Genomic DNA, 18,388 nt, shown 5'->3' with positions numbered 1-18,388 from the left:
ATTGAGTGATGGATAAAGGATGTTTCGGGGCGGGGGGCTGGGTAGAGGAAGACAACTTTGTAAGAAAGGCAAAGTGGTGGGGAAGACCGAACAGTGAACTGGACTTGAGAAATGGTTCTAAGTTCTTGACTTTGGACTAAGTAAGTTAGGTCAAGGAGACTAGCTAAACCTCACAGGACTTTAGTTTTCTCTTCTCTACATGAGAAAAGTAGAATTCTTACTAAAGTCTTTTTCAGGTCTTAGTTTTCAATAAGGAAGAGTCTTAGAATTACATTACAACTATGATCGCAGGGATGTACATGTATTTTTTCACTTTTAGCACAGAAAGCCTCAGGTTTGGTAGCTGGTGGTGAATCCTGTTCATGCTGCTGTAAAGGTTTCTTTCTTTCTGAGTGAAATTGAATTGCTAGAACCCACGTTAAGAAAATGACTCGCTTCTTAGAACTGCTTTTAGCAGCAACTTTGGTTTATGATGCACTTCCTCTGGATATTCATCAGACTCTGCACAGAGAGCATTCATTGCAGAAACAGGATTGAAGTATTAGGTGCTGAATGCCAGCAGAGAGTCCAAGAAACATCACCACCGTCCACAGTGAAGTTGAAAGGTGTTCCAGTTAAATTCTTGGCTCTTCATTTTTACAGAAACAGATTTCTCTTCTTTACAGGGGTAGGAGTCGCCTTTGGGAGGGCTTTTCCATCTGATCGTTACATCCATTTCAGAGGTAAGGATGCTGTGTAAGTGGCCAAGGGTTGAGGACCTTGCTTTTAAAGGGAAAGGGGTAGGAAGTTATTGGTCAGCACCAGTTGGGGTTGGAATAGGCCCTTCCCCACTAAGAAACAGAAGGGCCATTGAAGGGAGGTCTCAGCTATCTGAACAGCTTTAGCTGCCTGGAAGATGGTAAGGGAACCTGGTAGACGCCCCCTCCTTGATTTTATCAGCTCAAGACACAGAGGAGGAAGCTAGAAAACTTGGTAAAAAACAGATGGGACAGTAACACAGCAGTTGAACATAGGAGTGTTTGCAAGAGAACACAACAACTGATTTTGCTTTGGATTCCCATCCATAAACACCAAATGCCAAATTCCTCAAGTTCTTAAATCTTTAAAAAAGCGATTTGCTGCTTGCCCTCGAGGTATTTTAAATGATTTTTTGTTCTCTTTGGGATGGTGGGGGAATGGCTGAAGGGGAGTAGGGAACCTCAATTTCTGAGATCATTGGGGTGGGTTGACACCCCCAAGGTCTTTGTGGCAGGATTTGTATGCACAAAACACTCACTGTAGTTGACAGGCTAAAAATGAAAATGATTCCTCATCTGAAAATGAAATCCCTACAGCTGCTTTGAAAAACTATGAGACAGATGCATTTATGTTGAAACATCCCCCTTTCTAACTCCGTAATAGGTTTTGAAACACAAAAATAAAACTCTGAAGTCATCCCATTTAACTGGTACTTTTCAAGATGGCAGCCACAAGACAAACATCTAAGAGTAGAAACATGCACCCTCTGCCTAGTGATCACATGTGCCTGGGATAAGTAGGTTTTTCCAGCCTCTCTTAGGGCTGAAAGGGACAGGGGACAGGGTACAAAGTACCTCAGTGTTCCACAGGTTTGAACAATGGGGGATTGTTACAGGGCAGTGATAGCCAATTGGAGAAGAGAAGTAGGTCTATGCATTAGTGATCGCTTAGATGAAAGGGAAGTTGACTTAGAGGGCAAGTTTCTTTTGTTAACGAAGTTAAGAACGCTGCCATACAGTTATCTCGCAATGTAACCCTGGAGCTCTCTCCTGCCCTTTGGGGGCATTTACAGACTCTCAGAGGGCATGGGTGTTGACACTAATCTTTGTGTCCCCTAGCGCAGTGCTTTGGGCATAGGTGGTACTAAATATTTGATACCGTAGTATATACTTTGCATCATAAAAACTTCTAATCATGAACCACAGATACATACTTATCAACCAAAGGACCCTTTGGATAAGAAGGGTATACAGGTTACAGAAGAGACCTATGATCTCACCAGGTCTTCCCTAATTTCCAGTTACTAATTCAACACATTTATTAAGTGTCTATCACATGTTAGATACTATGATAGTTGCTAGAGGGAGATCATAGATCTGACCCCCCAAAATCGTAACTGTAATAATTCTAGTGCCAATTAATGGGCCAGAGCCCCTGTGAAATAGAACTTCTTTCCTGTACATCAAAAAATGAGAGAAAAAAAGGAAAACATGAACATTTGCTCTGCCTGACTCATGCTCAACTCCAATTAAAATCTTTTATCAGAAGCATTTTGACAGGCATATTAATAATCAGGTATTTTGAGAACACAAAGGCCCTAAAAGCAATAATACTACTGAAGGTAATAGTACTTACCCAGATGCCTTAAAAGCATCTTCACAGGTAGAAAGGATATGAAATGTTCTACTCCCGACTTACAGGTAATGATAAAAAAAAAAAAAATTAAAGCCACAGATAGCAAGGTAAACAATATTTTTAAGTGTAACAATATTTGATAAACCACAAAAGCCCTTAAAGCGGATGGACTTTTAACTGAAACTTTGCTTTGCTCAAACCTAGATAGAGACAGGTTATTAAAGCACTGTCTTAAAAAGGGTACTTTGTTTATATTGTTCCTTTGCTTTTGACTACTGTGATTCTTAAAGAAGAAACCTCCATTTCTTTGTCCTTTTTTCCTCTTGCCTCTCCCTTCAGAGACTTATTTTGGGGCAATGCTTCCCACTCTTTCTGAATTTAAGAGGAAGGCACATAGCCTGTGCCTGAAGAAGCGAGAGAGTTCCCTGCCTCTCGTTCTCCCCACGACAGTAAAATGGGTAAAATGTTGCTTCGTATGCTGTGGGTGATGTCTTCGGGATGGCCGGGACAACACAGACAAGGCTTATAAGCCGGAACACCAACACCACGTGCCGCCCAGTTCCCCTTGGCAGCAGGTAGGTGGGGCTGGGTGAACTCTGGAGCTTTGGAACAGAGGGAAGCCCCGGCGACCATTCATTCCGTGTCTTCACCCACTGCGGCTTATGTCACCAAGCACAATGGAAAAGCTCCATAGACGAAATCCTCCAGAATTTCTGTTCACTTGCTAAGAGGCACGTAGGAAACAAAATTATGTAACTGCATAATGGTGTTCTTATTATGGATCTTATTGAGAATTCTTAACAGGATTGGAAACACCCACAGTGGACATTAATATGTATAATTATCTTTTGTGGTACATCTAGCTACTTTAAAAATGAGGTCTGGGCTCCCAGAATTGCTTGTTTTCAAGTTTCCTTCTAAAATGGAAGTATGCAGAGGGCCAAACTCCAGGATTTCTTCTTGGCTCAGACATGGATGAAGAGCAATAATATTTCCAAAAGATAGAGCATGGTAAACACGCTGCCTCTGTCAGGTGATAAACTGCAAATCTACGAAATAGCTAGTCCTATCTTCCTAAGCCCCATGACAAGTTACTGATATTATGCTTTCATTTTGAAATCATTAGATTATTCTGGGTCCATGTACCTCCTTGGCCATTTTTGAATTGTAGAGTGGCATATAAACTTTTGGAATTACATGGAACAATCTCCCCTAATATATACTGTGCAATGAATAGTGTGTTCTACTTTCAAACATAGTATTTTACGTAGCTAAGGTTGTCAAACAGAGAAACGATTTCTATATGAAATTGTTCCTCTGGAAACTTGGGCACGGTGAATAATTTTTCATGGAAATTGTTCAATGCAGTTAAGAGACACAATGGGAGGCTTGGAAAGTTACATTTCTTCCTGGAAGAAATAATCAATTGTTTAACATTCATACTGCTGCTTCTTTACAAGCCTATTCAGATTTCAGAATGTCTATAATCATTACCCCTGCTGACCATCAGAAAAAAAAAGATTTCTTCTGTGCAGTGTTTCAAGGGATAGTTGCAGTTTTCTCTAGCCATAAATAGCACCCTTGAACTTGTATCTTGAACCTTCCTCTTGGTAACTCTGTATGGCTTTTAGGTCCTTGTTTACTCTTGGTTATATCCCAGAAATCAGTCCTGATCGTTCAGATTTTTGAACTCTTTTTAAATTGTAGTTGACATACAATGGTCCATTAGTTGGGGTGTGGACAACATGGTGACTTAACAATTATCTGTGTGCTCAGCATTACTGCACTTACAATCTGCATGTCACCGTGCAAAGTTGTCACAAGAATACGGACTATAGGGCGCCTGGGTGGCTCAGTTGGTTAAGCGACTGCCTTCGGCTCAGGTCATGATCCTGGAGTCCCGGGATCGAGTCCCGCATCAGGCTCCCTGCTCAGCAGGGAGTCTGCTTCTCCCTCTGACCCTCCTCCCTCTCATGCTGTCTCTCATTCTCTCTGTCTCAAATAAATAAATAAAATCTTTAAAAAAAAAAAAAAAAGAATACGGACTATATTCCCAATGTTGTACTTGACTTACTCACTTTATAACTGGAAGTTTGTACATCTTAATCCCCTTCCACTATCTTGCCCATCCCCAAACCCCACTCTCCTCTGGCAACTATGGTTGGTTCTGGGTATTTAAAAGCCTGTTTTTTTTTTTCTTTTGTTTTTTAAATTTTATTTTAAATCCAGTATAGTTAACATACAGTGTTTTATTAGTTTCAGGTGTACAATACAGTGATTCAACAATTCTATACATTACTCAGTGCTCATCACAATGAATGTACTCTTAATCCCCTTCATCTATGTCACCAATTCCCCACCACCACCTCCCCTCTGGTAACCATCACTTTGTTCTCTATAGTTATGAGTCTGTTTCTTGGTTTGTCTCTTTTTTTTCCCTTTGTTCATTTGTTTCTTAAATTGCACATGAGCGAAAAGCATATGGTATTTGTCTTTCTCTGACTTATTTTGCTTAGCATTATACTCTCTAGCTCCATCCATGTTGTTGGAAATGACAAGATTTCATATATATTCCATATCTATTAAAAATATATAAAAACGTATTTAAAAATATATATCACATTCTTTTTCTTTTTAATTTTATTATGTTAATCACCATACATTACATCATTAGTTTTTGATGTAGTGTTCCATGATACATTGTTTGTGTGTAAAGCCTGGTTTGTTTTGTTTTGTTTTTTTTGGTCTGTGTTTCTTTTTAACTTTGTTTATTAATTTGTTTCTTAACTTCCACCTACGAATGAAATCATATGGTACCTTGTGTTTGTCTGACTTATTTCACTTGCTCCATCCATGTTGTCGTAAACTGCAACATTCCATCCTTTTTTATAGCTGAGTAATATTCCATTGTGTATCTATGTATCACATCTTCTGCATCCATTCATCTGATTGAAACTTACATTGCTTCCATATCTTAGCTATGTTAAATAATGCAATAAATATAGGGGTACATATATCTTTTCTAATTAGTGTTTTCATTTTCAATACCCAGATATGAAAGGGCTTGATTGTACAGTATTTCTAGTTTTAATTTTTTTTTTAGGCACCCCTATGTCATTCTCCATAGTGGCTGTACCAATTTACATTCCCACCAACAGTCCATGAGGGCTCCCTTATTTCTACATTTTCATCAACACTTGTTACATCTTGTCCTTTTGATACTAACCATTTTGATTTGAATTTTCCCGATGCTGAGTGATGTTGAGCATCTTTTCATGTGCCTGTTGGCCATTGGTGTGTCTTCTTTGGAAAATTTCTGTTCAGGCCCTCTAACCATTTTTTAATTGGATTATTTGGGGTTCTTTTGGTATTGCGTTATATTAGTTCTTATATATTTTTAATATTAACACCTCATTGGTATATCACTTGCAAATATATTCTGCCCTTCAGTAATAGATTGCCTTTTTATTTTGTTGGTGGATGATCCTTTTAATGTATTGTTGAATGTGGTTTACTCATATTTTGCTGAGGATTTTTATATCTATGTTCATCAGGAATATTGGTCTGTAGTTTTCTATTTTTTGTAGTGTCTTTCTTTTTGGTTTTGGAATCAAGGTAATGCTGACCTCTAGAATGAATCTGGGAGCATTTCTTCCTCTTCTTTTTGGAATAGTATGAGAAGGGTAAGTGTTAACTCTTTTAATGTTTGGTAGAATTCACCTGTGAAGCCATTTGGGTTTGGACATTTGCTGGGAGTTTATTATTATTATGGGTTCAGTTTTATTACTAGTAATTGATGTGTTCAGGTTTCTACTTTCTGATTCAGTCTTGGAAGATTGTATGTTTCTAGGAATTTATCCATTTCTTCTAGGTTGTCCAATTTGTTGGTGTATACTTTTTTGTAGCAGTCTCTCATAATCCTTTGTATTTTTGTCATGTCGGTTGTTACTTCTCTTTCATTTCTGATTTTATATATTTGTGTCCTTGCTCTTTTTTTGCTTGAGGAGTCTGGTTAAGGGTTTATCAATTTTCTTTACCTTTTCAATGAACCAGCTCTTAGTGTCATTGATCCTTTCCATTGTTGTTTAGTCTCTATTGATTTTGGCTCTGATTTTTAGTATGTCTTTCCCTCTACTAACCTTGGGCATTATTTGTTCTTTTTCCTAGTTTCTTTAAGTGTAAGGTTAGATTATCTGTGATTTTTCTTGTTTCTTGAGGTAGGCCTGTATTGCCATAAATTTCCCTCTAAGAACTGCTTTCGCTATATCTCAAAGATTTTGGACTATTGTGTTTTCATTTTCGTTTGTCTATATGTATTTTTTTTTTTAATTTCCTCTTCAATTTCTTCATAGACCCATTGGTTATTTGGTAGCATGTTGTATAGCCTCCGTGTATTTTTTCCAGTAATTTTCTTGTAATTGTTTTCTAGTTTCAGAGCATTGTGGTTGGAAAAGATGCTTGATAAGATTTCAGCCTTCTTAAACTTATTGAGACTTGCTCTTTGGCCTAATATGTGATCTGTTCTGGAGAGTGTCCCAGGTGTACTTGAAAATCATGGGTATTCTGCTGTTTGGGGATAGAATGTTCTTTATATATCTGTTAGGTCCACCTGGTCTAATGTGTGTTCAAAGCCACGGTTTCCTGGTTGATTCTGTCTGGATAATCTATCCATTGCTGTAAGTGGGGTGTTAAAGTCCCCTATTATTGTATTACTGTCAACTTCTCCCTCTATGTCTATTAATATTTGCTTATGTATTTAGGTGCTCACATATTGGGTATATAGATATTTATAATTATTATATCCTTCTGTTGGACTGTTCCTCTTATCATTATGTAATTCCCTTCTTTGTCTTTTGGTTTAAAATCTATTTTGTGTGATGTAAGTATTGCTACCCTAGATTTTTTCCCTTTCCATTTGCATGGAATATCTTTTTCTATCCCTGCACTTTCAGTCTGTATGCGTCCCTATGTCTAAAGAGAGTCTCTTGTAAGCAACATGTAGATGGGTCCTGTTTTTCTATCCATTCAGTTACCCTGTGCCTTTTGATTGGATCATTTAGTCCACTTACATTTAAAGTAATTGTTGACAGGTATGTACTTATTCCCATTTTCTTTTCTGGTTGTTTTCGTAGTTCTGTTTTTCTTTTCTTGCTCTCTTCTGGTTTGATAGTTTTTGGTAGCTTTATGTTAGGATTCTTTTTATTTTGTGTGTGCCTATTACGGGTTTTTGGCTTGTGGTTACAATGAGGTGCATATATAATATTCAATGTGTATAACAGTCTATTTTAAGTTGATGGTCACTTAAGTTCAAAGGCATTCTAAAAGCACTACCTTTCTAGGGGCGCCTGGGTGGCTCAATCTGTTAAGCATCTGACTCTTGATTTTGGCTTAGATCATGATCTCAGGGTTGTGAGATGGAGCTCCACTTCAGGCTCTGTGCTGGGTGGGGAGCCTGCTTAAGATTCTCTTTCTCCCTCTCTCTCTCAAAAAAAAAAAAAAAAGCACTACCTTTCTATTCTGCCACTCATGTTTTATATGTATATTTTACATCTTTTTATTTTGTGTATCCCTTTACTAATTTCTGTAGATGTAACTGATTTTACTGCTTTTGTCCTTGACCCTTCATACTAGCTTTATAAGTGATTGATCTACTACCTTTACTATATTTTTACCAGTGAAATTTTTTCCTTTCATAATTTTCTTCTGGTTAAGGCCTTTCTTTCCTACTTGAGGAAGTCCCATTAACATTTCTTAAAAGGATGGTTTAGTGGTAATTAACTCCTTTATGTCTCTTTCAATTCTGAATGATAAGCTATCTGGGTAGAATATTGTTGGTATAAGTTTTTTCCCTTTCGGCAGTTTGAATATATCATGCCACTCCCTTCTTGCCTGTAAACTCTGCTAAAAACTCAGCTGATAGCTTTATGGGGTTTCCCTTGTACCTAACTAGTTGCTTTTTTCTTGCTACTTACTTAATTTATTGAGAGAGCCAGCGTGAATGGGAGTGGGGGAGAGCAGAGGGAGAGAGAGAATCTTGAGTCTCCACACTGAGCTTGGAGCCTGACGTGGGGCTCGATCTCACAACCCTGAGATCATGACCTGAGCCGATATCAAGTGTTGGACACTTAACCGACTGAGCCACCCAGGCGCCCCTCTCTTGCTACTTTTAAGATTCTCTCTTTTGCCATTTTAATATGTGTCATGGTGTCAGCCTCTTTGGGTTCATCTTGTCTGGGTCTCTCTGTACTTCCCGGATCTGGATGTCTGTTTCTTTTCCCCAGGTCAGAGAAGTTTTCAGCTATTCTATCTTTGGTAAGTAGTCTGCCCCTTTCTCTCTCTTGCTTCTGGGGCCCCTATAATGTGAGTTACCCTATTTTCCATCTGGTTCCTGCACCCTTTGCTCTACGGTTGATTCCCTCTAGTGTGTTTTTCTCTTGTTATTGTATTCTTCAGCTCTGATTGGTTCTTTATATTTTCCATCTCTGTTGAAGTTCTGAGTTCATCCCAAGTCTGGTGAGCATCTTTAGGACAATTACTTTGAACTCTTTATCATCGGGTGGATTACTTATCTCCATTTTGTTTGTTCAGTTGTCTTTCTTAGGTTTTTGCCTTTTTCTTTCTTTTTGAACATATTCCTCTGTGTCCTCATTTTGTCTGATTCTCTTTGCTTATTACAATGTGTTAGGTAGATCAGCTCTGTCTCCTGGTCTTGTAAGCATTGGTCTTCTGTAGAAAGTGTCCTGTGGGGCCCAGTAGCACAGTCCATTCACCCTGGTCACCAGAACCAGGTACTCCAGAGGTGTCCCCTGTGGGCAGCATGTGCCCTCCTGTTGTGCCTGGGCTTTGACTGTTCTAGGCCCACTGGTAGGTGGGGCTGATCCCCAACCCCCCAGGACAGTACTTGCTTCAGGGGGATGCTCAGTTGGATGACCAGTGCTAGCAAGGTAGATGGAGAGTACCATAACTGGTTCCTGCAAAGTGCAGCCAGGCTGAAGGAGGGCAAGAAAATGGTGTCCACCAGCACTCCCACTCCTGGAGTGGGAGTGAATTTGAATTCAGAAGTTATGGAGACTCATCTTTCTGGTGCAGGTCCCCAGTAATGTGAGATGCTCCTTAGGTAGGATCTCTGTGCCTGTAATAGCCCTCCATCCTGTGGGTCGCCATGCAGGGGATTGGGTTCTCAGCTGCATCTTTGCCCCTTCTCCATGTGGCTTTTTCTTTAACTGTAGAAGATCCCTTCTGCTAGTCTTCAGGTAATGTCCAGAGTCAGCTGCATTATCTGTAGTTGTAGCCCTGGTGTATCCAGAGGAAGAGGTGAGCTCAGGATCCTATTTTTCCATCATCTTCCAGTATTTTAGAATTTTTATTTAAAAAGGTAAAATTATAAATGGGCCCATTTAGAAATTCCATAAATAACCAAATGGAATCAAGTGCCAAGTAAATGATACTCCTTAAGTTGAAGAGGACTATAAAGGGCTATTATTTCCATATATTGTACTGACTATAATAATGAAATGGGTATCCTGAGAAATTTGTTTGATTCTAATGCCATTTTAACATTTGTACCTGTAAATTCAAGCTGTTGGCAAGCCTGCTGGAATGCCTTTCTTAGGCCTATAAGAGACCTCTGTCCCAAGTTACTACGGCAAAGCAGCTAAGCTTTTTTTTTTTTTTTAGATTTTTTATTTATTTATTTGAGAGAGCGAGAATGAGAGAGAGCACATGAGAGGGGGGAGGGTCAGAGGGAGAAGCAGGCTCCCCGCCGAGCAGGGAGCCCGATGCGGGACTCGATCCCGGGACTCCAGGATCATGACCCGAGCCGAAGGCAGTCGCTTAACCAACTGAGCCACCCAGGCGCCCAGCAGCTAAGCTTTTAAGAAGTAGTAATGAGGGGCGCCTGGGTGGCTCAGTCGTTAAGCCTCTGCCTTCGGCTCAGGTCATGATCCCAGGGTCCTGGGATCGAGCCCCGCATCGGGCTCTCTGCTCAGCAGCAAGCCTGCTTCTCCCCCTCCCACTCCCCCTGCTTATGTTCCCTCTCTCGCTGTGTCTCTCTCTGTCAAATAAATAAATAAAATCTTAAAAAAAAAAAAAGTAGTAATGAGATAATAGAATTAAAGCATTGTGGAGAATATGAATTTTGGAATTAGGATAGTACTTCTTACTGAAAAAACTCTCTATGAAAGAAACTCCCTATAGATAATGTTGCATTATGAGTCAAGCTAAAGTATACAAGAACTTAGAAAGGCTGTTAGATCCACAGTCCTCCAAAGAGGGTCCAGACCAGGCTTTGGGCGGACGGGGGAGGGCTCATGAGCAACAGAAGCAAGAACACAAGTGCATTTTTCTGCCAAGTAGAGAAAAAACAAAAACAAAAACAGATCTTTCATCTGATTTCCTGAAGGCACAGCAGTGTAAAAGCTTAAAAATACCCTGAGTCCTGGGCTATGATATTTCAATTCTACATCCTCAGCAGTTAAAACAGAACCCCAACTACAATAGGTACACTGGGTACTTTTGTTAAATACATGTTATACCCAGGAAGATTATAATAAATTGAGTAGACACAAAGAATATCTGCTATGAGGATTGTCCCAGTCTCCAAACCGCTGGGGAATAACACACGAAAGCAGCAGTTCTCACCGTGGGCAATTTGGTCTGCTGAGGGGACATTTGGCAATGTCTAGAGGCATTTTTGGTTGTCACGAGTCTACCACGGATGCTGCTAAACAGTCAACAATGCACAAGGACAGCTGCCGGACAGAGAACTATCCAGTCCCAAAGGTCAACAGTGCTGAAACTGAGTGACCCCAAGCTAAAATAATTAAATGATAAAACCAAGCTGGAATGTCTCCCAAATGATCCTGGGAGACCTGTACAAATATCCCAGATCTCTTCATCAAAGGTGTTCCACTATGGATTTTAATATCCGTCTATTCAGTAAGTAGGATATGGAATAGCAATAGCCCCAAGCCAATCTAAAGAAATTACATGTTTCCTTCTTCAGTTAAAATTAAGTACCTGCTTATGAAAGCCGGGGAACTCTGCCTCAACATGCTAACTTGGTTTTTCTTATTTGTGATCCTGTCACACCTTTTGTTCTTGTTGCTGAAAAGATTTACATGCAGGTGTATGGGCTATTATGGTGTTTTGATGTAATTTTCTACCTCCGTGTGGCATTAAGTTAATTCTTGTGAAATTTATAATGTATAACCTTCACAATAAAATTATTTGGATTATACAAGGGACTCTATGGAAGAGTTCTTTTGATACTGCCCAACTTTTGACTCTTAGATACGAACCATACAGTATGGAACTCATACAAACAAACCCACGATGAGATCCATAAAATATCTGCTCCGAGCTTGGAATGTATGTGGACTAATAGTCTAAAAGGCATGTATTTTCATTTCCTAGCATATTTTTGAAAGTGACAAGAATCCCACCCCTCCATTCAGCTCCGCACTTAGGCCTCTCCTTGCGCTTTTCTGTAACATTCATGAATGTTCATGAGTTTGGAGAGTGAGAGAAAACCAGAGGATAGAAGACAGCCTAAAGGGGCACACCCAGGCCACGAGGGTGATGTCTGCAATTGAGTGGCTCAGGTCATCAAGAATACATATGGACCTTCCAACTGCAATGAAGTCTCACAATAACATCTGATGGTAAGACTTAGAAATGAGCAAGGCAATCGGAATCCATGTTTCCATTTTGTAAATACTACCCATATGCATAAATATGTGCATCAAAGTGACTGATCTATTAGGAAGTATTTACCTAATGAGCTGAGATAACTTTTATTCATACAAACAAAATCTAAAATGAGTAAAAACACTGAAAATTGTAACTCTGCTTGAACTCTCCACGGATTCCTTTATGGGTAAAATTGCCAAATGACAACGTGTTTTGTTGTTTTGATGACAGCTTGATTAGATTCTACTTTGGGTTATGCAGCAAGATGACACTGCTATAAAATAATTTTTAGTTTTATATCTGACCTTTTATTTTGGTTTCTCAAGTGACAATGCATAGAGGCTAAAAATTTAGTGGGAGTGGGATAACAATCTTTTCCCTCTTTGATATAAAATGACTTTGAGCAAGTTACCGGACCTCTCTGTGTCTTGGCTTCCATATTTGTAAAATGGGCATATACTACTAGCACTTCCCTCATAAAGTTGTCTGAGAATGAAATTAGTTTACATGCGTGACATTCTTGGAGCCAAGCTTCGCACAGAGTGAGTGCTCTGTAAACACTGTGATTACTGTTTTCTACTGTAGTTTCCCATTGGGATGCTATCCCTTCATCTCTTGCACAGCCTTTAAATCACAGAAAAGGCGTATCTATCTCTGCTCCTACCTTGGGGTCCTGAAAGTTATTGGCTGGTTCTTGCTGTCATTGCAACCCCAGTCTTTAGAACAGTGACTGGCTCAGAGAAGCTCAGTAGGACATTGTTGAATCACTTCCCCATAAAATTTCTAGATTACACTGACCTTGTGTTCCTTTCTATTCGATCAAATATTCGTCCCTTCTTGTATACTGCAAACGTAAATGTTGAGTGTGCCTATTTATTTGGACTGACGTGGTCTGTTCTGATCCTTGAGTAAATACCAAGGTTGTCCAATTATTTCCTACCTGACCTAGAGTTAGAATGACTCTGTTCTCAACGTGTGAAAAAAAAAAAAAAATGGAAGTGAGTCCAAGAAGGCTTTAACGTTAAAGCACATCATGTTAGCTTCAGAAGTCAAGACAGAAATCGTATTGCCCCAACATGGAGAAACGCACGATAATGCTCCTTTTGAAGACACAATGGTGATGACTCACTCTTTTGGTCAGCTGAGTATCCATCATGAAGTTGTGCACGTGTTTTTCTGCTTTGGTAAGTTCTAGCTTTCTTGCCACTACAGCGACCACCAGGGCTGTGCAACCAGCACCCTGAAAACCAGAAGAGAAGAGAACCCCAATGAGTCATTACTTTTGGTCTCAGCCACATGCAAAAAAATGTTCACCAAGTACGTAAGTATCCGGGGATAAGAAACCATAGCATTCAGTGACTTCAACACATACTACCAAACACGCCTGGTCAACGAGTTCAAGCAGCAAGCCTGTAAGCGGGGATTTAAAAACTTAGTTCATGTATCATAAGTTCTAAAGCATGATATAAATGGTAAAGTAGCAACTTGTGGAAATTTGAGAGATTTCTTAAAAAACAGACAAACAGAGCATATCAGTTATATAACTGAAAGCATAATAGGAACAAATAATAGCTGAGTAAGTTAGCATAAATGCATGGAGTAGAAATAACCATTATTCCATAAAAAATAACATTGCATAATCTTCTCTCAAGCTAAGACCAGAGGTCTTCAAGCCAATTGACTGTGACTTACCAGGAGTGGAAAGAGATGCATTATCTCCACCTACGCAAAACTTCAAGGTCATGGGAAGGTCTCAGTGATTTGAACCTGGACAACAGAGCTATCAAGTGTTGAAGGTAAGGGATAACTGTCCTATTCCAGGCATTTAACCAGTACTAAGAAAGCCGTGGGCTCCCTTTTTTCTGAAAAAAACCAGCAGTGGTCTTTTTTTTTTTTTTTTTTTTTTTTTTTTTTTTTTAAAGATTTTATTTATTTATTTGACAGAGAAAGACACAGCAAGAGAGGGAACACAAACGGGGAGTGGGAGAGGGAGAAGCAGACTCCCTGCCGAGCAGGGAGCCCGATGCGGGACTCGATCCCGGGACTCCAGGATCATGACCTGAGCCGAAGGCAGTCGCTTAACCAACTGAGCCACCCAGGCGCCCCAGCAGTGGTCTTTTTTAAATTATAGGCTGCTGTGCCAATCTCTTAGGAAGAGATGTCAGACACTGACGGTACCCCTGGGGATTAGAGTCCTTCTGCTCCATGATCCCATGCATGAGGTGTGGGGTCTTTTGGTTGTAAGGCCAGTGATTTCATACAGGGCCAGGAGGCAGGGCCGGGATACCTGCTGTTATTTTTTAGGCAAGGTCATGCTACTGCAGTTACCTCATGGATCTTGGGCACAGCCAACCTCCTGGGAGCAAAGGGGGAAACTGAGGACCTACCAACAGGCCTGTGAAAGGGAAGTTAGGCCCTCTAGATGGAATCACACCCCTGAGAGGACCCCGCGGTAGAGCCGGCCAAACTGTCTCAGTAGACAGCGATGAAGACAGGGTTTGGCAGGAGCCCACTGAAGAGGGGTGCCAACGGCACGACGTTACAATACTTGTGGATCTTTCAACAGCCTTGAATCTTTTTAAACTAGTTTTTAATAGGATCCCCTTTATGTTAGCCAAAATGGTAAGGTGCTCACTGGATAGCTATCCAAGGGAGTCTCAAAGTCCCAAGAGGTGACCTAGTTTTCCTCATTACAAGTAGGTCTGAAAATCACTAGTTAGAAAAGCAACTCTGCAACTTACGTACATGGTAGAAAAGCAACTCTGCAACTTACGTACATGGTAATCTTCACCTTCAGTATCTAATATTGAGGAATGGGAATTACTCGGAGCATATCCATAATATATTATGGCTGCATTAAAATTTTATTTCTATAATACTTAAAGGCAACATAATATTTAAATAAGCAAATCAGAAAATTATATACATAATTTGCTCCTAATTTTATCATTTAAAAAGAATCCACATTTGGAAACAAATTTAAGGAGGTGAAAGACCTGTACTCTGAAAACTGAAGAGGACACAAATCAATGGAAAGACAGAACATGCTCATGAATTGGATGAATTAAGATATCCATACTACTCAAAGCAAGCTACAGATTCAGTGCTCCCTATCAAAATTTCAATGGTATTTTTCATAGAACTAGAGCAAATGAGCCCCAAATTTATATATAACCACAAAAGACCCCCCCATTAGCCAAAGCAATCTTGAGAAAGAAGAACAAAGCTAGAGGTGTCATGCTCCCTGATCTCAAACCATATTACAAAGCTACAGTAATCAAAACAGCATGGTACTGGCACAAAAATAGACATATAGATCAATGGAACAGGATAGAGAGCCCAGAAATAAACTTGTGCTTCTATGGCCGACTTACAACAAAGGTGACAAGAAAAAAAAATGGGGAAAAGATGGTCTTTTCAATAAATGATGTTGGAAAAACTGGACTGCCTTCTTATACCATCCACAAAAATAAACTCAAAATGAATGAAAGACCTAAATGTGACACCTGAAACCATAAAACTCCCTCCCAGAAAAAAAAAAAAAAACACAGGCAGTAAACTCAGCACTGTGAGCAGCAAATTTTGGATCTGTTTACTCAGGCAAGGGCAACAAAAGCAGAAATAAATAATGGGACAACATCAAACTAAAAATCTTTTGCACAGTGAAGGAAACCATCAACAAAGGAAAAAGCAACCTATTTACTGAATGAACAAGATATTTGCAAATAATAGATCCAATAAGGGGTTAATATCCAAAATATATAAAGAACTCCTACAACTCAACACCCAGAAAAACCAAATAACCCGACTAAAAATGAGCAAAAAAATGAAAAGATGCTCAGCATCACTAGGCATCAGGGACGTGCAAAGCAAATCCAAAATGAGATATCACCTTATACCTGTCAGAAGGGCAAATACCAAAAAGACAAGAAATAACAAGTGTTGTCAAAGATGATGTAGAGGAAAAGGACCCCTCGTGCACTGTTGATGGGAATGTAAATTGGTACAGCCACTAAGGAAAACAGTATGGCAGTTCCTCAAAAAATTAAAAATAGAACTACCATACAATCCAGTAATTCCACTTCGGAGGATTTATCTGAATGGAATATTAGCTATAAAGAATGTGATCTTGCCATTGGAAACAACATGGATGGAACTAGAAGTTTCTATGCTAAGTGAAATCAGAGAAGGACAAATACTATATGATTTCACTTATATGCAGAATTTTTTAAAAAAACAAATGAACAAAGGCAACAGAAACGAATAAATACAGAGAACTTCCAACTATAAAATAAATAGATCATGGGGATATGGAATACATTCTAAGGGATATAGTAAATAATATTGTGATAGCTTTGTATGGTGACAGAGGGTAACTAGACTTCTGGTGATCATGTCATAATGTATAGAAATGTCTGTTCACTGCATTATACACTGAAACTTATATAGTATTGTGTATCAACTATACTTCAAATTTAAAAAAAAGAATAGCTTTTGAAAGCACATCTATTCTGTTCACTTTTCAACATTTGCCACAAAATCTAAATAGTTTTAGTGTACTGATTGATAAGGGGCTAACCAAAAATCAGTGGATGGGATCAGTGGCCACTCAAGATGGCCATCCACACCTGCCCACTGTAGTTAGCATTTGCTCGAGAAATACGGGATCACCTGTTGCACACTGCTCCCAGGTGCTCCATCAGTCAGAGAGTTATGAGAGATTCAAGAGCAGTGATGGTTTCTGAATAAGCAGAGAACATAAAAATCTGAGGGGCTTCCACTGCTAGAGAGAGAGAAAGAGTGAGCTGTGAGCGACAGTTGGCACTCGAAGTTGAATATTGTTCTGCCCTGGCAGGTGGCCACTGCTGAGATCCTTCTGGAAGGAAATCAACATCCTAACAGGAGTGGAAAATCACTGGTATCAAGAGCCTTTGAAAGTCGATTTTTATTTGTGTTTATTCTTGGGCTCTTGTTTTTTTTTTTCCTGCTACTGGCCCATTCCTTGCTGAGCGTTCTCTAGGTCACCATAAGTCTTGTGCACTAAAATGAGTACCTCTGTGGCAAACTGCAAAAGCAGGGGAGTCTGGCAATTTAGGAATTATTCAAACTATTACCTGTACCTGTCGCTCCACCATCCTAACTGTACCCTTTAAATGGTACCTCAAGGGCCACTTAGAAAACTCCCTCTGTTCAAATACAGTCACTCCTTTAGTTTTATTTTAGTTAGGGAAACCATACATTTCTGTGTCCCTAGGTTCTTACTATTCATCAAAGGATTCCATGTGTTTCAAAAAAGTAACTTTAATAAAAAAAAAATTTAGAGGTATGCAAAATGAAGCTGGTTCACCTCTGAAAGCTTTCCAGGTCCCCAGGAAATCCCTGCCCACATGAATGGTTCTAATGATCTAAGTAACAGCATGACGTAATTGTCCATTCTGTTCCATGAAGTGAAGACAAATGAAGGTAAACATGCTTCTACAACATTTTCTCCAAAGTGTGTCGTCATCACGATGGATGTAGAAACAGTTGGGATGAACATATGTTACTCTCTGAAATGAAGATCCCTGTATGCCTTTCACAAGATGAGTCATCCTCCTTTCACCAAAGTCAGAAAAAGTATCCTGGTTCCTGGTCTCCCATTTCGTTTATGTTCCGATGGGAAAATGAAGCAAATCATTGGCCCATCCCTTCAGGATGCTCGGGCCCCGAGAGACCACATGAAGAAAGAAAACATGGTGTATTTGTGAAGCTGATAGATTCAAGGCAAACATGGAGGTTCTCCTTAGCTTGTGTATCATCTTTCCTTCTAACAAATGAGATGTTGCAAGAAAGAGATAAAGGAGGGGGAGAGACCGTGTCCTTAGAAGAGATCATTACTAATGCTCATGGCCCTAGGCCAGATCAAAGTGAACAAAATGACAATCAGCATAAAGCAGAAGTTGAACCCCAACACCTGGAGAGTCTGAGCTGCTGCCAAATTAAAAAAATACAATCCTTATCCCCACTCTACCTTTCCTCATCAGAGCACAGAAACCGTAAGCCATGTTGGGCCCCAGAATGTTCAGGAAGGAGTTCATTTTCCCCGAGGTCATTTTACCACATGATGTTTGAAAGTTCAAGGTACCACCGTCGTTTTACTTCACGTCCCCTGGTTCGGTTCATCCTGCGGATACTTTCAAGAATCATTTTGAAAAACCATTTTGGGGGAGCAAGCTCTAACAAGAATACAAGCCTATGGAGAAGGGAAACTCCTTTAATAGCACACTGGGTAAAGGTTTGGATTCTTATTTAAAAAGGCATCTGCCAAAGATATGTGTAATTTTCT

General features: G+C 39.7%; 1 protein-coding gene across 1 annotated transcript in view; it reads right to left on the bottom strand.

Annotated features, from left to right (window-relative positions):
• KCNN2 (potassium calcium-activated channel subfamily N member 2) overlaps positions 1 to 18,388 on the bottom strand; it is a 153,901-nt gene that overhangs the window by 12,602 nt on the left and 122,911 nt on the right. Inside the window, exon 6 of the mRNA XM_021701941.2 lies at positions 13,193 to 13,303. Within this exon, the coding sequence (XP_021557616.2) occupies positions 13,193 to 13,303 (111 nt within the window). The remainder of the gene's footprint in view (positions 1 to 13,192; positions 13,304 to 18,388) is intronic.

Source organism: Neomonachus schauinslandi, chromosome 7 (assembly GCF_002201575.2).
Source record: "Neomonachus schauinslandi chromosome 7, ASM220157v2, whole genome shotgun sequence".
Taxonomy (NCBI): Eukaryota; Metazoa; Chordata; class Mammalia; order Carnivora; family Phocidae; genus Neomonachus; species Neomonachus schauinslandi.
This window is presented reverse-complemented; position numbering and strand designations above follow the sequence as displayed.